Source organism: Tursiops truncatus, chromosome 16, assembly GCF_011762595.2.
Source record: "Tursiops truncatus isolate mTurTru1 chromosome 16, mTurTru1.mat.Y, whole genome shotgun sequence".
Taxonomy (NCBI): Eukaryota; Metazoa; Chordata; class Mammalia; order Artiodactyla; family Delphinidae; genus Tursiops; species Tursiops truncatus.
In genome coordinates this window covers 34,313,176-34,330,428 of record NC_047049.1, presented here as the reverse complement: position 1 = coordinate 34,330,428, position 17,253 = coordinate 34,313,176, and the positions used below count along the sequence as shown (strand labels likewise).

Here is a 17,253-nt window from a genome sequence, read left to right as displayed (position 1 = left end):
TGCATTGAAGATGCTAGGGGCACTTCCCTGGCGGTCCAGTGGTTAAGACTCCATGCTTCCACTGCAGGAGGCACGGGTTCAATCCCTGGTCAGGAAAGTAAGACCCTGCATGCCACTTGGCCAAAAAAAAATTTTTAAATAAAAACAATAGGGCTTCCCTGGTGGCGCAGTGGTTGAGAGTCCGCCTGCCGATGCAGGGGACACGGGTTCGTGCCCTGGTCAGGGAATATCCCACATGCCGCGGAGCAGCTGGGCCTGTGAGCCATGGCCGCTGAGCCTGCGCATCCGGAGCCTGTGCTCCACAACGGGAGAGGCCACAACAGTGAGAGGCCCGTGTACCGCAAAAATAAATATAAAAATAAAAAATAAATAAAAACAGTAGTTACAAATGCATATTCCTTTAAAAAAAAAAGATGCTAGGGAATGGGCCATTAAAATCACTGAGCTACAACTAATACTTTAGTGGAGTTGCATCATAGGCACATTTGACTCATACAAGTTTTATCTAAATACACGTGGTTTGAAAAGAGAAAAAGAATGTAGGTGTTTCTGCCACTTTGTGTAATGTAGGAGGTGTAAGTTTACTCTTCTCTCAGTTCCTTTCAGTCTCACAGTGTGAGCAACTATGTTCCTAGGTTTTTGTTGTTTTGGGGGGGTTTTTTGTTGTGTTTTTTGGCCACGCCTTGTGCAGCATGTAGGATCTTAGTTCCCCAACCAGGTGTGTTGAACCCGGGCCCCTTGCAGCCACTGTACTGCCAGGGAAGTCCCTTAAGAGATAATTTTATTGTATGTGGTTTTTACCTTTAAATTATGACCCCATGTAAGTTGGAACCCCACTGGCAAAGGAAAAGAATTACTCCATCTATGTGTCTTTTAGAGCATTAAAATTGCACTAAAAGTGATAAGCCACAAATGCTAACAAAGTGAGGTAAAGCTTTTCTTCTTCCACTGGCAATCAGGAGTTTCTAGTCCATGGAAGACAAAATGTGGCCTGACCTCTGATTTGAATTGTGCTGTGCTGTGCATAATTGCGTATATCAGCTTTGTATCTTTATGGTAGCTTACCTAGAACATTTAATATTACTATTTAAGTCTGTGTTCTTTGTAAGTGGCAAATACATTGTATACACAAAATGTTTCTTACTTAGGCGGTATTATACCTTGAGATCTGGAAGGACTTTTGGATTTGGTGTAGTATTTAGCTTATGGTAGTTTTGTAGTTTCGTTTTTCTTCACTTGATCTTACTAAATTTTTTTTGTTTGTTTTGCTTTAGCTCTTTCAGCAAAAGGCTGAAAACTACAGTAAAAATGAATGAGTTAAATACTTTGAACTATTTTAAAGTTTCAAGTGATACCTGATCTTATGCTGACAAAATTAAGTTCCAGATTTGCTTTCAAACTATTGATTATGTGTCAAATAAAATATACATACTTTACCGTGAGCATGCATTTACTAAGATAGCTGACAGTTCCCAAAATGACAGCTGGGAGGTTACGGTACATTTATAAAATACTAAGTTTTATTACTTCATGGCTTTAGCAGCAATGGATTCTGCTGCTTGTAGAGATATGCACCCTTACGTTCTCTCTAGCAAAAAGCATGTCCTTGTGGCCTTATGGGGAAATGGGGCCCTGAGACCCACACTGGTGTGTTGTCTTCTGCTCTGCTAGCCACTTGTGTTCCTAACTTGGCTTTTATATGATTGGATGTCTTTTGCTTGCAGCCTTGAGACCATGTACCTGAGTTCAGGAAGTTGTGTATACAACAACTATGAAGGCAGGGACTTTGGTAAGAAGGTTTTAAAAGGAAAGATTTAAGTATAACAGTCAATAGAACTTTAGAGTCTCCGAAACAAATGGGTATCATTACTGAAAGCTTCCAACTTGAGGCCGGTGGGCAGTTTTTTTTTCATAAGATAAATCTTTAATAGACTCCATTGGAGAATTTCAGATTTCTATAAAAATCTCTTATTTTAAAAATCCTATCCTTTGTATATATACATATATGTAGCTATTTTTTATATTAACAAGTAATTTTACCTTTTTTCTAAATTAGCTGGTTATAATAACTTAGAAGTTGCAGAGTATCTGCTACAACATGGAGCTGATGTGAATGCTCAAGACAAAGGAGGACTTATTCCTTTACACAATGCAGCATCTTATGGGGTAAGTTCTTTCATGTTACCTTTAAAAATGTCTGAAATTTTTAAAGTGAAAATCAGTATTACAATTCAAAAGGAATTCATTTTACAGAGAAGTAAATATGAGAACTAAAGAGGTTAAATAACTTCCAGGTTTCAATTCCGAATCTGCTGTAGCTTGCCATGTGACGTGCAGCACGTTTTGTCTTCTGTTGTATTACCTTCCTTAGCACATGCATCTTATTTTCAGTGAGATGGTGGTGATTTTGTTTATTTGTTGGTGCCCAGAAACTTCATTGGGATTCATACGAATCTGTAGAGATGAGATGCGTTGTTCCTGACTTATAATAGCCTTGAATGTTAACAATCAGTATTGACCATCTTCAGTTGATTAATTAAGGAAAGCTGCTGGTTTATAAATTGATGTTTAGCAGTTATAACACTTAAATAAATTAGAAACTGTTAAAGTCCTATTAATTTAGTTCCTGTGTAGAATTCTTAATGATTTTCTAGATATTTTCTCAAGTTAGGTAAATGTCTACTACTGTAATTTTTAATCAGCTACCCATAAATTATGATGATGGGGGGAAAACACAGTTTTTCATTCTAGAGTAAGTTTAAAACTGGAAAAATAGGTATATAGCTGGTTTCTTTTTAAGAACTAAAGTACAATAAAATAATATTTCCGACTGTAACAGGAGTATTTTCTTTTACAGCATGTAGATGTAGCAGCTTTACTAATAAAGTATAATGCGTGTGTCAATGCTACGGACAAATGGGCTTTCACACCTTTGCACGAAGCAGCACAAAAGGGACGAACACAGCTTTGTGCTTTATTGTTGGCCCATGGAGCTGATCCAACTCTTAAAAATCAGGAAGGACAAACACCTTTAGATTTAGTTTCAGTAAGTGATGGGCTCTTTGAAAAATCTCAGTGCTTTCCTGACTTTTTAAAATTCACTTGGTATATATAAAATGTCTTTATGGTGAATGTGGCAAAATCTGGCTTTTAGCCCAATTTAAATTTTAGACCTCTTTGGTATTAAAACATAATGAGTAAATAATAGAATTATCAGTTACTGTAAGCTGAGTACTTTTAGAAATGGGAAAAAGAAGTATAAGGTATAGCTGCTTACATTAGTTAGGAAACAAGCAGGCAAGGCCCTCAGCGGATGCTGTTACAGTGCATAGGGCACAAGATGCTACAGGCCCATGGGTCTTTATGAACTTCCCCAGCTGGGAACATCGCCTTCAGGGTGCAGCCGCAAAGCCTGCCTTTATAGAGATTTTCTTCCCTCCCAGCACTGCCTCATCGCAAAGATTTTATTGCTTACCCCACCAAAACTGTTCATGAAACAAGTTTGTTCCTCCAGTTCTCCATGGGAAGTCTTTTTTTCTTTCCTCTCCCAAGGAAACTCCTGTAGGTGTCTCCATTGTGGCCTCCAACCTCTGCTTTGGCCACTGTGATGCAAGTGCTTCTCTTGCCTCTGCCACTGAAGACATTGACCCAGAGCAGTGGAGGGAAACGGGGAAGAAATTCTTCTTGAGGTGAAGAGGAAGGGGAGTCTCTTCTGCGCACTGCTTTCTACTGAGATTCCACTGTTGCAAGTTACATTGAGAAGCTGATTTAGTTCAGCTGCATTGGGGGTTGAATTGAATTTTCTCAGCAGGCTGACAACCCAACCATATTTGCAACATTATTTCTTAAGAGAAATATCCTTCCAGTTCCAAACTACCTTAGAAGTGACCTTTTCTAATTCAGTCTGCACATGTTAGTCCACGAGATATAATTAAGTGACATTGAAACAGGGTGCACTAAACATGCATGGGTTTTAGAGTCAAACAGACCTGCCTTAGAATTCCAGCTCTACCATTTACAGTTGTACAGTGTTGCAAGTTGCCTAACCTCAAAGCCTCAGTTACCTAATCTCCAAATGCAGGTAAAATATATCTGGTTAATATGAGAATTAAATGAGGTGATATATTTAAAGTCCTCGGCGTGGTATCAAGTACATAAAAAGCACCCCAAAAATTGTGCTAATGTTACTTTTAAGTGTTAGATACCAACTATGAGTGTCATGGGAGTCCTCAGATTCAGGGGAAGAAAAGGGTGAGGATTGAAAAGGCAGTATAAATGAAAAGCCATGAAAACAAGTACTGTTTACTTCTTGCTGAATGTTAATTACTTAGTGTCTTAATTGAGCATTGTTAAAGAATAGTTATTTGTTACTTATTAAACAAATTAATATACCAGTAAAGTTGGGATTTTTTTTTCCATTCTAGCAGATTTGATTAAAATGATTATCTTTTTTCCTACCCTTCCAAATGTTCAGTTTTGAGGAACAAATATATTACTGGATATTTAAAAAAAAAAAAAACACACCTCATTCTGTTTGCTAAAGTTCTATGTAGATTGAATTACATCTTCAGAATGCCTTTAAAAGATTTTAAATCTTTTTAAATTTTATATTTCTAAAATTCAGTGCTTTTCAATCATGGTATCTTAGGATTTTTTTCTTGCTTTGCCACATTTAACAGTTTTATTTTGTATGTCTCAGAAGATGTGTTCTGTATTAATGTTTTATGTTCAATAGCTGAATATCACTTATTTAGCTGAATATTACTTATTTGGTTCACTTTGTAAAATAATTTTTATATAATAAGCAATTCTAGTGCAAATCTGCTGGGTTTTTTTCATATTTTTTAATGCGTTCTGTTGGGTATAGTATAGAATTTTAAAACTTGCTTATTGCAGATTTCATCTCTCTGACATATACCCTAGGCAGATGATGTCAGTGCTCTCCTGACAGCAGCCATGCCCCCTTCTGCTCTGCCTTCATGTTATAAATCTCAAGTGCTCAATGGCGTGAGAAGCCCAGGAGCCACTGCAGATGCTCTGTCTTCAGGTCCATCCAGCCCATCAAGCCTTTCTGCAGCCAGCAGTCTTGACAACTTATCCGGCAGTTTTTCTGAATTGTCTTCAGTAGTTAGTTCAAGTGGAACAGAGGGTGCTTCCAGTTTGGAGAAAAAGGAAGGTGAGACATTCAGCCAAAATAACTGGTATTGTAGCCACATATTGTCATTTGGATTACTAAAAAGCCATTTTTTTAACCTTAGATACAACTGTTAGTATCAGATTAACATAGCCTAAAAGTTTTAGCCTTTTATTGTTTTCTTTACATTAGTATTAGAATTCCTAATGAAACTTTCTCCCTCTGCGATGAGACTTGATGAGTGTTCTGCTGCTAACCTACTCTTTAGATGTAAACATACTTTTTGAAAGGTATAGAAGTCCTTTTGGTTGAGTACTTATGCCTTTATTTATCTCTTCCAGTGTACTATTATAGAATTATGAAATACTTTTAACCCCACATCAAAATACCTAATTTTGAATATCATTTTTTAAAAGGAAAAGAAATGGAATTCCCTGGCGGTCCAGTGGGTAGGACTCAGCGCTCTCACTGCTGTGGGCCTAGGTTCAGTCCCTGGTTGGGTAACTAAGATCCCACAAGCCATGTGGCACAGCCAAAAAAAAAAGAAAAGAAAAAAAGACACATACCTACAGTCTCTTTACCTTTTACCTGTCAAAATTGATCTCACCCTATGCAACACTGGAACTTATTTTCATAAACTTTTTTTGTAAAATAGCTTATTACCTCTTCAAAGATAGGGAGACTTTGCTTTTTTAATTGAGATATAATTGACATATAACATTTTATTAGTTTAAGCTGTATGGAAACATATTTGAAAGATACAATTAAAAATAAAATTTCTTAAAAAGAAAAGATAAAAGATATCTTTGTAACATGAGAGTTCCCCATTGGTTAACTCTTCTCTTCTAATAATGTTGAAATTTTATAGCTTTCTCCTTGCAATTTTTGATGTTAAGTTTAATATTATATCCCAAACGGCTGTTAATATTTTGCTTCATCTTTACATTCTTCATGCATGTAATAATGTCACAAAACTTTGCTGTTATAATGTTGATACACGTTATTCTGATATGAAATTTTGTGTACTGTGATTTTTTTTATTTTCTAGTTCCAGGAGTAGATTTTAGCATAACTCAGTTTGTAAGGAATCTTGGACTTGAACACCTAATGGATATATTTGAGAGAGAACAGGTAAGTACATGAGTTGTTTTGCTTGGTTTGGTGTTTGGGGGAACCTCAAGGGAAAAATAGAACATACTTGAAATGCCCTGAACCATTCAGCCTGTTGAGGGGTGAAAAGGATGTTTTTTTAAGAGACTGGAAATCAGTCAGTCTTCTAATTTGGCTTGTTCTTGGAATATCCATTTAGTTTATTAGCACATAAAAATTGTTTCTTATGTAGTAGCAGTAAAATAGCTTTCTTGAGTAAGTTTAGCGTATTCATTTCTTAAAAGTAAGTTATCCTTGAGCTCAGTTTTTTCAATTCTGTTGTGTCAGTCACTACCCACTCTAAGCCTGACACTTTGCTAGCCACTATGGGGAGACACATAGACACACAAACTATATATCTGGGCGTTTCTAGAACAGTCCTAATTTAAAGTGTTCTGTCAGAATACATTCACTGATTTTTTGAGTCCAGAAAATATAATTATTATAGACTTGCACCTCTAAGGAACTTTCGATCTAGTTAGGGAGCTATACCAAGAACATATAAAGAGTCAAGTTTTTGGCATAGAAATTATAAGAAAAAAAGGGTTACTACAAGCTGGACTGTTCAGGGAAAGCTTCATGGAAGATTTGTAAAAAAAATACAGGATTTTAAAGAATGTCTTCAGTTTCACAAAATGGGAATAATATATTTGAGGTAAAAGGCTTAGTTTGAACAATGATGCTCAAGTTATCAGTTAGCATAGTCCAGAGTCTGTAGGAACATTACATTAAGACATTGTGTAAATAGGTTGGATGCAGAGTGATGGTAAAATAGTGTGCCTAAATGTGGCTAATTTGAAAATGCATTTTTGTTTTACAGTTTAGTTCTGCTCAGGTTCTTATATTAAATGAAAATAATGATATTTTTGGTAGTTCATGACTCAACTTTCTGTTTAATTATCTGCATCTTTTCAGTTTCAGTTTAACAGCTGGTGTGCTTTCATTTCTAATCTGTTTAGAATAATTTGAAATAAATGGATAAATCTAATACATTGTGAGAACACCAATATATGAATGTCTTCCAAACAAGTCTTCTAAACAGTTTCATTCTCTTTTGTAAGATCACTTTGGATGTATTAGTTGAGATGGGGCACAAGGAGCTGAAGGAGATTGGAATCAATGCTTATGGACATAGACACAAACTAATTAAAGGAGTTGAGAGACTTATCTCTGGGCAACAAGGTATTTCATTTTAAGTCATTGCTATCATCAGTTTAACAGCTTGCACAAAGGCAGCCCTCAACTTAGTAAATGATAATTTTAAAATCTGTAACAGAGAGTCCACTTAATAAGAAGCGTACTGAGTAGGATTCCAGAAACCTGGGATCGAATCTTAAATCTGCCACTGTTAAGCTTCCTGAGCTGCTACCTTTAACTCTGTGAACCTAAGTGAAGTGTCTGGGCCATTGAGAAATGTGGGTGTTGCTTTATCTCTGAAGTTTTTTCCGTTATTTCCATTCACTTATTTCTGAAGTTATTGTAGCTTAAAAATTGTATGGTTCTAAAAGATCTGAAACTTGGATATCTAATATCTTATGGTAATATAATAGGTAATGACTAGGTGTTCAGGCCTGCCCATAAAATAATGTGAATCTCTTTTGTTGTAGTTAAATTCTAAACACTTGCAGTAAAAATATTGGGGAACAAAAGAAAAACAAAAAAAAATATTGGGGAATAGTAATGTTGCAACTAAAGAAACTTAGCAAAACAAAGTTGAAAAATATTTTATTTCTCTTGAATGTTGATATGTTAGGAAAATGCAAATTGCATTTGTTCAGTAGATATTCACACTTCCTGTATATCAGGTCTTGAGTATAAAAGATGAATTATTTTAGGTGTCAGAACCACATTTTAAGTTCATTGTTAAACTGAGGGAGTGATGTACCCCAGGGTCAGAAACATCCTGTAATTGAAGACCTGGCTGTACAACTGTGGTTAAAGACAAACCCCCATTAGCAAAACTGAGAGCATTTTTAGGGAAGGATGTATGCTAGCCAGGATAGGTCCATCTCTTGAAGAAGAAAAAAGAGAGCTTTGAAAATCAGGTGATTCAAGCTAAAGAATGTTTTAGACTGGAATTCTGGAATAGAATTGATTAAAGGTAGATGCACTTTACTTGCCTGATAGGAACTGGGGCAGAACATTTAAAATGCGAGATAGTCTTGGATATTTCTAGTATAGAAGACAAAATTTTATGAGATAAAGAAGAGGGAAGATTCATGGCTCCCTAGAATGTTAGTATGAAGAGGAGCTGGAACCCTCAGTTGTGGACTGGCATCATGACTCTACTAGAAAACACTGGATCTGGTAGGATAGCAGTTAAGACTGTTGAAAGGCTCAGGAAACGATGGAAACAGGTACACCACCTTCAAGTGTCAGGTACGTACCTCCGTGCTGCCTCTGGTCATTCTGATAACATCCAGCTACAATTTAGTAGGAACATTCATTCCTACATGGAGGAGAAACATCATGACACAGAATGACTCTGTCTGATCTAGCACATCAGGGTCACTTTCCTACATAAAGTTACCACCTTCCTCATTTTCATTTGAAGCCAAGATTCTATACCTATATTATACCCAATTTGCAAAATGGAACCAGTGGCAAGCTTCTGACACTCTCTCATCTCGCTGACTTAACAGCCTTAGCTATCATTCAGTGCATCAAGTCAGTAGATTACTTTTTCTGGGACTTACCTGGTGGTGCAGTGGTTAATAATCCGCCTGCCAATGCAGGGGACACAGGTTCGAGCCCTGGTCCGGGAAGATCCCACATGCCGCAGAGCAGCTAAACCCTTGCACCACAACTGCTGAGCCTGTACTCTAGAGCCCGTGACCCACAGCTACTGAGCCCGTGCGCAGCAACTGCTGAAGCCCACGCGTCTAGAGTCCATGCCCCACAACAAGAGAAGCCACCACAGTGAGAAGCCCACGCACCGCAACAAAGAGCAACCCCCGCTCGCTGCAACTAGCAAAAGCCTACGCGCAGCAACAAAGACCCAATGCAGCCAAAAATAAATAAATAAATAAATTTATTTTTTTAAAAAATAGATTACTTGTTCTCATCTTTCAGCACTGATAAATGTCTTCTTGAGGCCATTAGAAGATGGCTTAGTCAAGTGTTTGTCACAGACTTTATTCTATTAAGTATTTTTTCTATAAAATACCTTCTCTGTATAGTCTCCATACTTCCTGTAGACATTGTAATTCAGCCATATCTATACATCTTTATTAGAGTTTGGCATGTTGGTGGTAGTACTGTTACTCAGACCAGAACAGTGCTCTTAGTCTCCAGAGGCAAACCATCATGCATTAACCCAGCAGTAAAGCATCTGAGCCCTAACTCAGAAAACAGTGGAGCTCTGGAGATCTTGTAGAGATTAAAGGAGAGTTGTGTTACAGTTGTAACAAAGAAATTAGAAAATTCTGTTTTAAGATTCCATTTAAAAAGCTTTTGTGAGAGTAAAGATACAAAAATATATATGATTATCTTGACTGTTGACATTCAGAAAATATGACAAATTCATTGCTGAATTAAAGAATCTATCATGGGTTAGAATAAGCATTCCATCGTTAGTAGACTTTATGACTTCTCATTCTTGGATGATTTAAAATTACCTAAGGCCACGCAAGTTTCTTCCTCAATTTTACAAAAAATAAAGGGACCAAATGCTAAAAGGGCTGCCTAGTTAATAAAGGAAATAATTTGAAGAAGAAAACATGTGACAAACAGGAAATAAAGAATAGAAAGATTTTGTGAACTATTCTCACAAAACCCTTATGACTTGTAAGATTAAAAAAAACAGTCATCTAAATGCAGTGTGATATTCTGGTTTGGATCCTGGTAAAGTAAAAGGACATTAGTGGGGAAAACTGGTGAAATCCGAATAAAATCTGAACTTTACTTAATTTTTGACAGGTGTACTATGATTGTGTAAAATGGTAACATTAAGGAAACATTAATGTTCCTGATGGTAATATTAGGAAGTGGAGTGAGAGCACACAGGAACTCTGAGTGCTCTCAGCCTTCCTGTAAATCTAAATTATCCTAAAATAAAAAGTTTTTTAAAATCGGTAGTAAGCATCAGATAAATTAGGTGGTTGTTTTGGGTTGATGTTTATTGGGGGGTTTTTTGGCAAATATTTTTTTACCTTTAAATTTCATTTGATAGGTCTTAACCCATACTTAACTCTGAACACCTCTGGAAGTGGAACAATTCTCATAGATCTGTCTCCTGATGATAAAGAGTTTCAGTCTGTGGAGGAAGAGGTATGTTCATATACCTTAAATAAATGTTGGTTCAGTAGGCTAAATTTCCCAGAAGTTTCCAGATCTACTTGAACATGTATGTAGCAGGGTTTTTTAATGTCCCTAACTCTTTACCACCTGGAAAACTTCTGAAATCAGCATTTAAAGTACACTATCTCAGTAAACCTTAATTCTAATAACTTGGTTTAGCACTACAATTAATACACAGAATTCTGTTGAAGAAGAGGTTGCTAATACTTTGTTCCTTCATGAAGGCAATTGCAAAGCCCAGTATCTTAGACAAGACCCAGAACATGTGAATGCTACTTATCTAGGAAATTTTTTTCTAGCTTTCTTTCCGTAAAACTCTTGGATCCACCAAAATCTTAGAATACTGCCTTGCACTTTGAAGAACATCATACCCTAAATGTGTGAGCTGAGCACAGAGATACAAAGTTGAGTGAGACTTAGTTCTAAAGCTCAGGAAACTCCAACTCTCAATGAAATACAAATTGTGCTTTATTAGAGCAAAACAAATGGGAACAAATAAATCATTGGGGTTTTTTTTGGTATGTGAAGTGGTTGGCTTTGTATGTTTAGCTCACCTATGCATCTGCTTGTTTCTTTTTCTTCCTGTAGTTTCCATTGTATAATTTTCACCTATATGTATTTTTAGCTTGATTGTATTAGCTATCTGCTATCCCTCAAAAATAGTACGTGTGAACTTATAGAATTCATTCCCTAAACAACAAAAATGTTAAAAACCCATTTTGTATTCTCAAAAATAGAATCATATGAGTCAAGAACCATGTTCCCTAAATCAAAAAAAAACACAAAAGCTAATGCACGTATATTTGGAATATTTTTCCATCAGATGCAGAGTACAGTCCGAGAGCACAGAGATGGAGGTCATGCAGGTGGAATCTTCAACAGATACAATATTCTCAAGGTAATAAGTTAGTGGAAATAAAGTTTGCTGAGACCATAGTTTTCAAAGCCTGAAGCCATGATTAACTTTCACAAGAATGTAATCTGTCCAGCCCAATAAGTCTTTCACAGGGCATATGGGGATATTTTGGGAAAGAATATGTCCTTGGAAGGTTAAGATCCCCAAATCTCTGTACTAAACACTAGTTCAGCCTCTGTTGAACATATTTAAGTTTAGGGATTATGCTTTATCTTGGGGTAAAGGTAAATCCTGCAGGTTTAGGACTTTAAATATGTAAACTACTATTAAGGTACTCTGTTGTAACAAAGTTGAATTTTTTTGTGACTCATGGAAGGACTCCCATCTTTATAATTGCACCATGGTTTGTTTGTCCTAACTGTGACTATTCCAGGTTTCTGTGAGTCCCCACATACACCAATTTTTGGTAATTTTAGTAGTACTCCTTGTATACCTTCCATATTTCCAAAAATAGTCTTTAAAAAAAATGTTTTAAAGAGAGTCCTGACTGTTATTGATATCAGTTACTCTTCTCAGGACCTTTTTCAGCTTTGCTAGTTTGTATTGTTGTTGTTGAAGCTATATAGCAACCAAACTGCATACTCTACTTGAGATGCATAGTGATTTTCTATTAACTACATTGGTATATTCTTAATCATTATAAGAGTTAGAGTTATAATTAAAATGTGGCAAGTATCTTTCTAATACCTAAATTTTAAACTCAAAGGTGAACAGTATCAAATCTTTCAGCTGTGTTGTAGTACTGTTTCACAATAATATACTATTATGAGTATACTAATAGATGTCATATTTTAGAATTAGTGAATACTAAAATTATTCATTGAGATTGCTCTGTTCATACTATTTAGAAATAAGATGATATAAAACAAGAACACATTCAGGTGAAACGGTTATTCTTCTGGGAGCTGTATTTTATTAGCTCATATCATAGTATGACCTGAGTGACATCTTGAGATTTCTATTCATGGATATATATATAGTAATTTTTAATAAGACAAATAATTACTCCTACTACAGGCAAATTTCAGTCAAGTCCCTTTTGTGTGCAAGCAGTAACAGAATGTGTAGCGGTTTGTTAAGGGTGCAGGCAGGGAAGAGAATATGTGTTTGATTTCCAAAGTTACTGAATTTGGGAGGTATGCTGTTTTCTTCCTCTATAAAGGTATTTTAATGTAATATCTAATAAAAGTTTTTTCATTGATAAAACTTTGTTCCCTTTTATTTTTAAACATTAATGAGCTCTGTTTATGCCAGTTGTGTGCCTTGATTATGTCTGTGATGGTATTTTGAGTTAATTTGAACCAAGACTAAAACCACCAGCTCCCAGATGTGTTCTAGGACCAGCAGGGGGCTGTAGCACCCTTAAATACAGCTAAGAAACAGCACTAGGATTGTAAATTTTGACAGTACTCCTAATGAAACCAGTATCCATCTTTAACTCTTCTCCAGACAAATTTTAGGAATTGGAGGGGTAGGGAGGGATAGAGGGAGTACTAGGTAGGTGTATGTGTTTGTGTGTGTGTGTGTGTGTGTGTGTGTGTGTGTGTGTGTGTGTGTGTTTGGTGTGGCTATTTCAATTTTTTTTTTAACATCTTTATTGGAGTATAATTGCTTTACAATGGTGTGTTAGTTTTTGCTTTATAACAAAGTGAATCAGCTATACATATACGAATATCCCCATATCCCCTCCCTCTTGCGTCTCCCTCCCACCCTCCCTATCCCACCCCTCTAGGTGGTCACAAAGCCCCAAGCTGATCTTGCTGTGCTACGCAGCTGCTTCCCACTAGCTATCTATTTTGCATTTGGTAGTGTATATATGTCCATGCCACTCTCTCACTTCGTCCCAGCTTACCCTTCCCCCTCCCCGTGTCCTCAGTCCATTCTCTACGTCTGCATCTTTATTCCTGTCCTGCCCCTAGGTTCTTCATAATCTTTTTTTTTTTTAATTCCATATATATGTGTTAGCATACGGTATTTGTTTTTCTCTTTCTGACTTGCTTCACTCTGTATGACAGACTCCAGGTCCATCCACCTCACTACAAATAACTCAATTGCGTTTCTTTTTATGGCTGAGTAATATTCCATTGTATATATGTGCCACATCTTCTTTATCCATTCCTCTGTCAATGGACTTAGGTTGCTTCCACGTCTTCACTATTGTAAATAGAGCTGCAGTGAACATTGTGGTACATGACTCTTTTTGAATTATGGTTTTCTCAGGGTATGTGCCCAGTAGTGGGATTGCTGGGTCATATGGTAGTTCTATTTTTAGTTTTTTAAGGGACCTCCATACTGTTCTCCATAGTGGCTGTACCAATTCACATTCCCACCAGCAGTGCAAGAGGGTTCCCTTTTCTCCACACCCTCTCCAGCATTTATTGTTTGTAGATTTTTTGATGATGGCCATTCTGACTTGTGTATTTCAAATATTTTTAATTAAAAACAGATAAAGATGGTACTTTGAGCCAGATAAAGCAGGGGGGAAAGGATAGTATTCTCTTTCTTATACTTCCATACAGAACTCAGCATGTCTGATTTGGAGGTGTTTTAGTAATAATTCTAAAGTAATGAGAATGGAAGTATTTTAATCAATTAACAGTACTCTTGACCTTTACATATAGCTTTTTTCCCCTTTGTAGTTTTTTGATTTCCAAAATGTACCTATATTTCCATTTTTATGGTTGGGTTAAAGTTTTTTAGTTGACTAAAAATAACACATAATTTATATTTCAGAGAAAAGTTTTGCCTTTCTTCTGGCCCTATGTGGCCCATTTTTGGATAAGATTAATTATTATGATGTAGAGATTTTATTTTTCTGGTTTCTTTTTAAAGATTCAGAAAGTTTGTAACAAGAAACTATGGGAAAGATACACTCACAGGAGGAAAGAAGTTTCTGAAGAAAACCACAACCATGCAAATGAAAGAATGCTATTTCATGGTAAGATTCCTCTCCCCCAACCCTACCACCATCCTCCTCCGCATTTTTTGTCAGGTTTGAAATAATAATGAATCTGTATATTCCTCATGTCATTTTTAAAAAATAAATAGTATTTCTGTAAATCTTTAAATTTATATTTTTTTGTGATTTTTTTTGGCTGTGTTGGATCTACGTTGCTGTGCATGGGCTTTTCTCCAGTTGCGGCGAGCAGGGTCTACTCTTCGTTGCAGTGCGCGGGCTTCTCATAGCAGTGGCTTCTCTTGTTGAGAAGCACAGGCTCTAGGCATGTGAGCTTCAGTAGTTGTGGCGCATGGGCTCAGTAGTTGTGGCTCACAGGCTCTAGAGCACAGCCTCAGTAGTTGTGGCGCACGGGCTTTGTTGCTCTGTGGCATGTGGGATCTTCCAGACCAGGGATCCAACCCGTGTCCCCTGCATTTGCAGGCGGATTCTTAACCACTGGGCCACCAGGGAAGTCCCTGTATTTTTAACGTCTTTTTTGAGTTTTTATGTTTTACAGTGGGTCGTGTATAAATAGGATTACCATAACAGAAAAAGTGTAGAAATGAGAATGTTGACTATTCATATTTTCCCTTTTATTTTAATATAGTTGATTTTGTGTGATGATTACTCTGAAAAATGGTGTTTTACTTTTAACTGGTTGGGTGAATTAAAGTTAAAATAAGATCTGAAAATTGCCTCAGAAGAATATATGCATCCTGTTCTGACTGATTCTAAGTGTCAAGGCTACATGTAACTTCAGCGAAAAGAGCCACTGTCATTGAACCTGTGGAGTTTTCTGAGAACTTTTGTTGAATTGCGAGCACCATTACTTGTCATTCTTGAAATTTCCTGTTTATGTTGCAAGTTGGTAGGTGTTGATGATTGGTGTTTCGTGTTTATAGCAAAGATTAATATAGATATTACTGTAGTGTTTATCAAGTCTTCAGGCACATTATCCATGATCGGTCCAGTCTGTTCCTTCAGTTGGCTTTGATTGCAGAAAATTTTTAGAGACTGGTAAAGTGCTATAAAACACAACATTTAAATTTCACAGTCCCCTGGAAGAATGGCTATAGCAGACTGAATTGGTATATAATATCTAAATGGTACTTCTCATTCCAATACCCTAAAAATCATCATGATAATTTCTTGGCACAGAGCATATTTATTTATGTATTGACTTGATGGTTGTAATGAATAATTTTTTCTGTTTTATAATAGAAATGGTTTTGGGTTTTCCAAATTCAAATAAGTTATTGTATTCTTCAGTATTTCTGTAAAGTGGAATTCAGTGTATTTTCCTGTCCCTTTATGAACAGGGACACTGATCTTGATGGATCAGTTAGTTGTGTTATACTGGCTTTTCCCAACCCCCAGCCTCACTCCACTCCCTGGCCTGGTACCCATGCTTAGTACCTCCTCTCCTTTGGCTAAGCTCCTTCTTGGCACACGTGCAAGGAAGGAGGAGAAAGAAGTCAATATGTAGGGAAAGAAGGAACACACCACATTTACAGTTGAAATCTGGTACTAGCAAGTGATAAAAGGCAGAGAAGTGGAAGGATAGGAGAGAAGAGGTGTAAAGAAGAAAATGAACATGAAAAGATCACTTTGGCCACTTTTGATATCTAGAAAAAGTACACAGATGTGGGCATCATTGCATGACCTAACTGCATTCAGCCTTGCCGTAAGAGGTGAATTATGAGACTCTTGGTCTGGATACGTATGAATTTGGGGCCTGGAATTTGATAACTCTAGCATTGATATTTCAGGTGATCTGTTTGTTTTTCTAGTTGAATCTGTATGTGTCCTTACTTTGGCATCTGAACCGCCACCCTATTAGAAACATTCATTCATATTAGCAATTCTTCTAAAATAACTATTTATTCTAAAGTGGTGAGCTAGCTGACAGTTAACTTGTTAACCCTTGTGTTTTGAATTTGCTTTATTGTGGTGGTGGTGTATATATGTTTAAGAATTTAACTTCTAAGAGGCTTTAGCTTTTGTTCTTTTTCTTCTAAGATAATTTTAAAATGTTATGTATTTGTATGTATTTTAGGGTCTCCCTTTGTGAATGCAATTATTCATAAAGGCTTTGACGAAAGGCATGCCTACATAGGTGGCATGTTTGGAGCTGGGATCTATTTTGCTGAAAACTCTTCCAAAAGCAATCAGTATGTGTATGGAATCGGAGGAGGTACTGGGTGTCCAGTACACAAAGACAGATCTTGTTACATTTGCCACAGGTAAGAGATCACTTGTTCTCGTTTATGTTGATAAGAATCAGATAAGAACTGGTTTCAAATTTGAGAAATTTGGGGGGCACAACATTATCTCGGACAGCTTTAGGAATCCAAGCTAGTCATATTTCAGGTTGCTTTTGGTCCTCTCACCAGTTCTAGTAATGGTTAATATTTATTAAATGATCTGTATGGGCCAAGCACAGTTCTACACACTTGACCTATTCAACTCATTCAATCATTAGAGCATATGGTGCTTTTAGAATATGGAATAGAAGATATCACTGGGCATGAAAGAGATTTTATTGTGGACTATTTAAAAATCTAGTATTCAAAGGCTAAAATGGCATTACTTGTTACACCTAATCATTTCATGGCAATGTGTGAGGGAGTCTCTCTTCCAGTGTGATAGTGATCTTAATCCTCAATCTGTGATGTTACTACTCAAAAAGTTACAATAAAATACATCAGCCCCTTTAGAAAGCACATTATCAAAGAACTACTTTGTACTTCTTTCCTACTTTCAGTTACCCTGGTCTAACTCAGTTGTTAAAATCATTCAAATGACTTGGGTCTAATT

General features: G+C 36.5%; 1 protein-coding gene across 3 annotated transcripts in view; it reads left to right on the top strand.

The window, feature by feature from the left end:
- The window catches only part of TNKS2 (tankyrase 2), a 71,095-nt gene that overhangs the window by 39,682 nt on the left and 14,160 nt on the right, over window positions 1–17,253 (top strand). For all 3 annotated transcript variants that reach the window (XM_019943727.3, XM_033842498.2, XM_019943606.3), the window contains 9 exons: window positions 2,057–2,166; window positions 2,858–3,046; window positions 4,924–5,176; window positions 6,183–6,265; window positions 7,345–7,465; window positions 10,455–10,552; window positions 11,406–11,480; window positions 14,331–14,436; window positions 16,493–16,679. In XM_019943727.3, coding sequence (XP_019799286.2) covers window positions 2,057–2,166; window positions 2,858–3,046; window positions 4,924–5,176; window positions 6,183–6,265; window positions 7,345–7,465; window positions 10,455–10,552; window positions 11,406–11,480; window positions 14,331–14,436; window positions 16,493–16,679 — 1,222 coding nt within the window. The remainder of the gene's footprint in view (window positions 1–2,056; window positions 2,167–2,857; window positions 3,047–4,923; window positions 5,177–6,182; window positions 6,266–7,344; window positions 7,466–10,454; window positions 10,553–11,405; window positions 11,481–14,330; window positions 14,437–16,492; window positions 16,680–17,253) is intronic.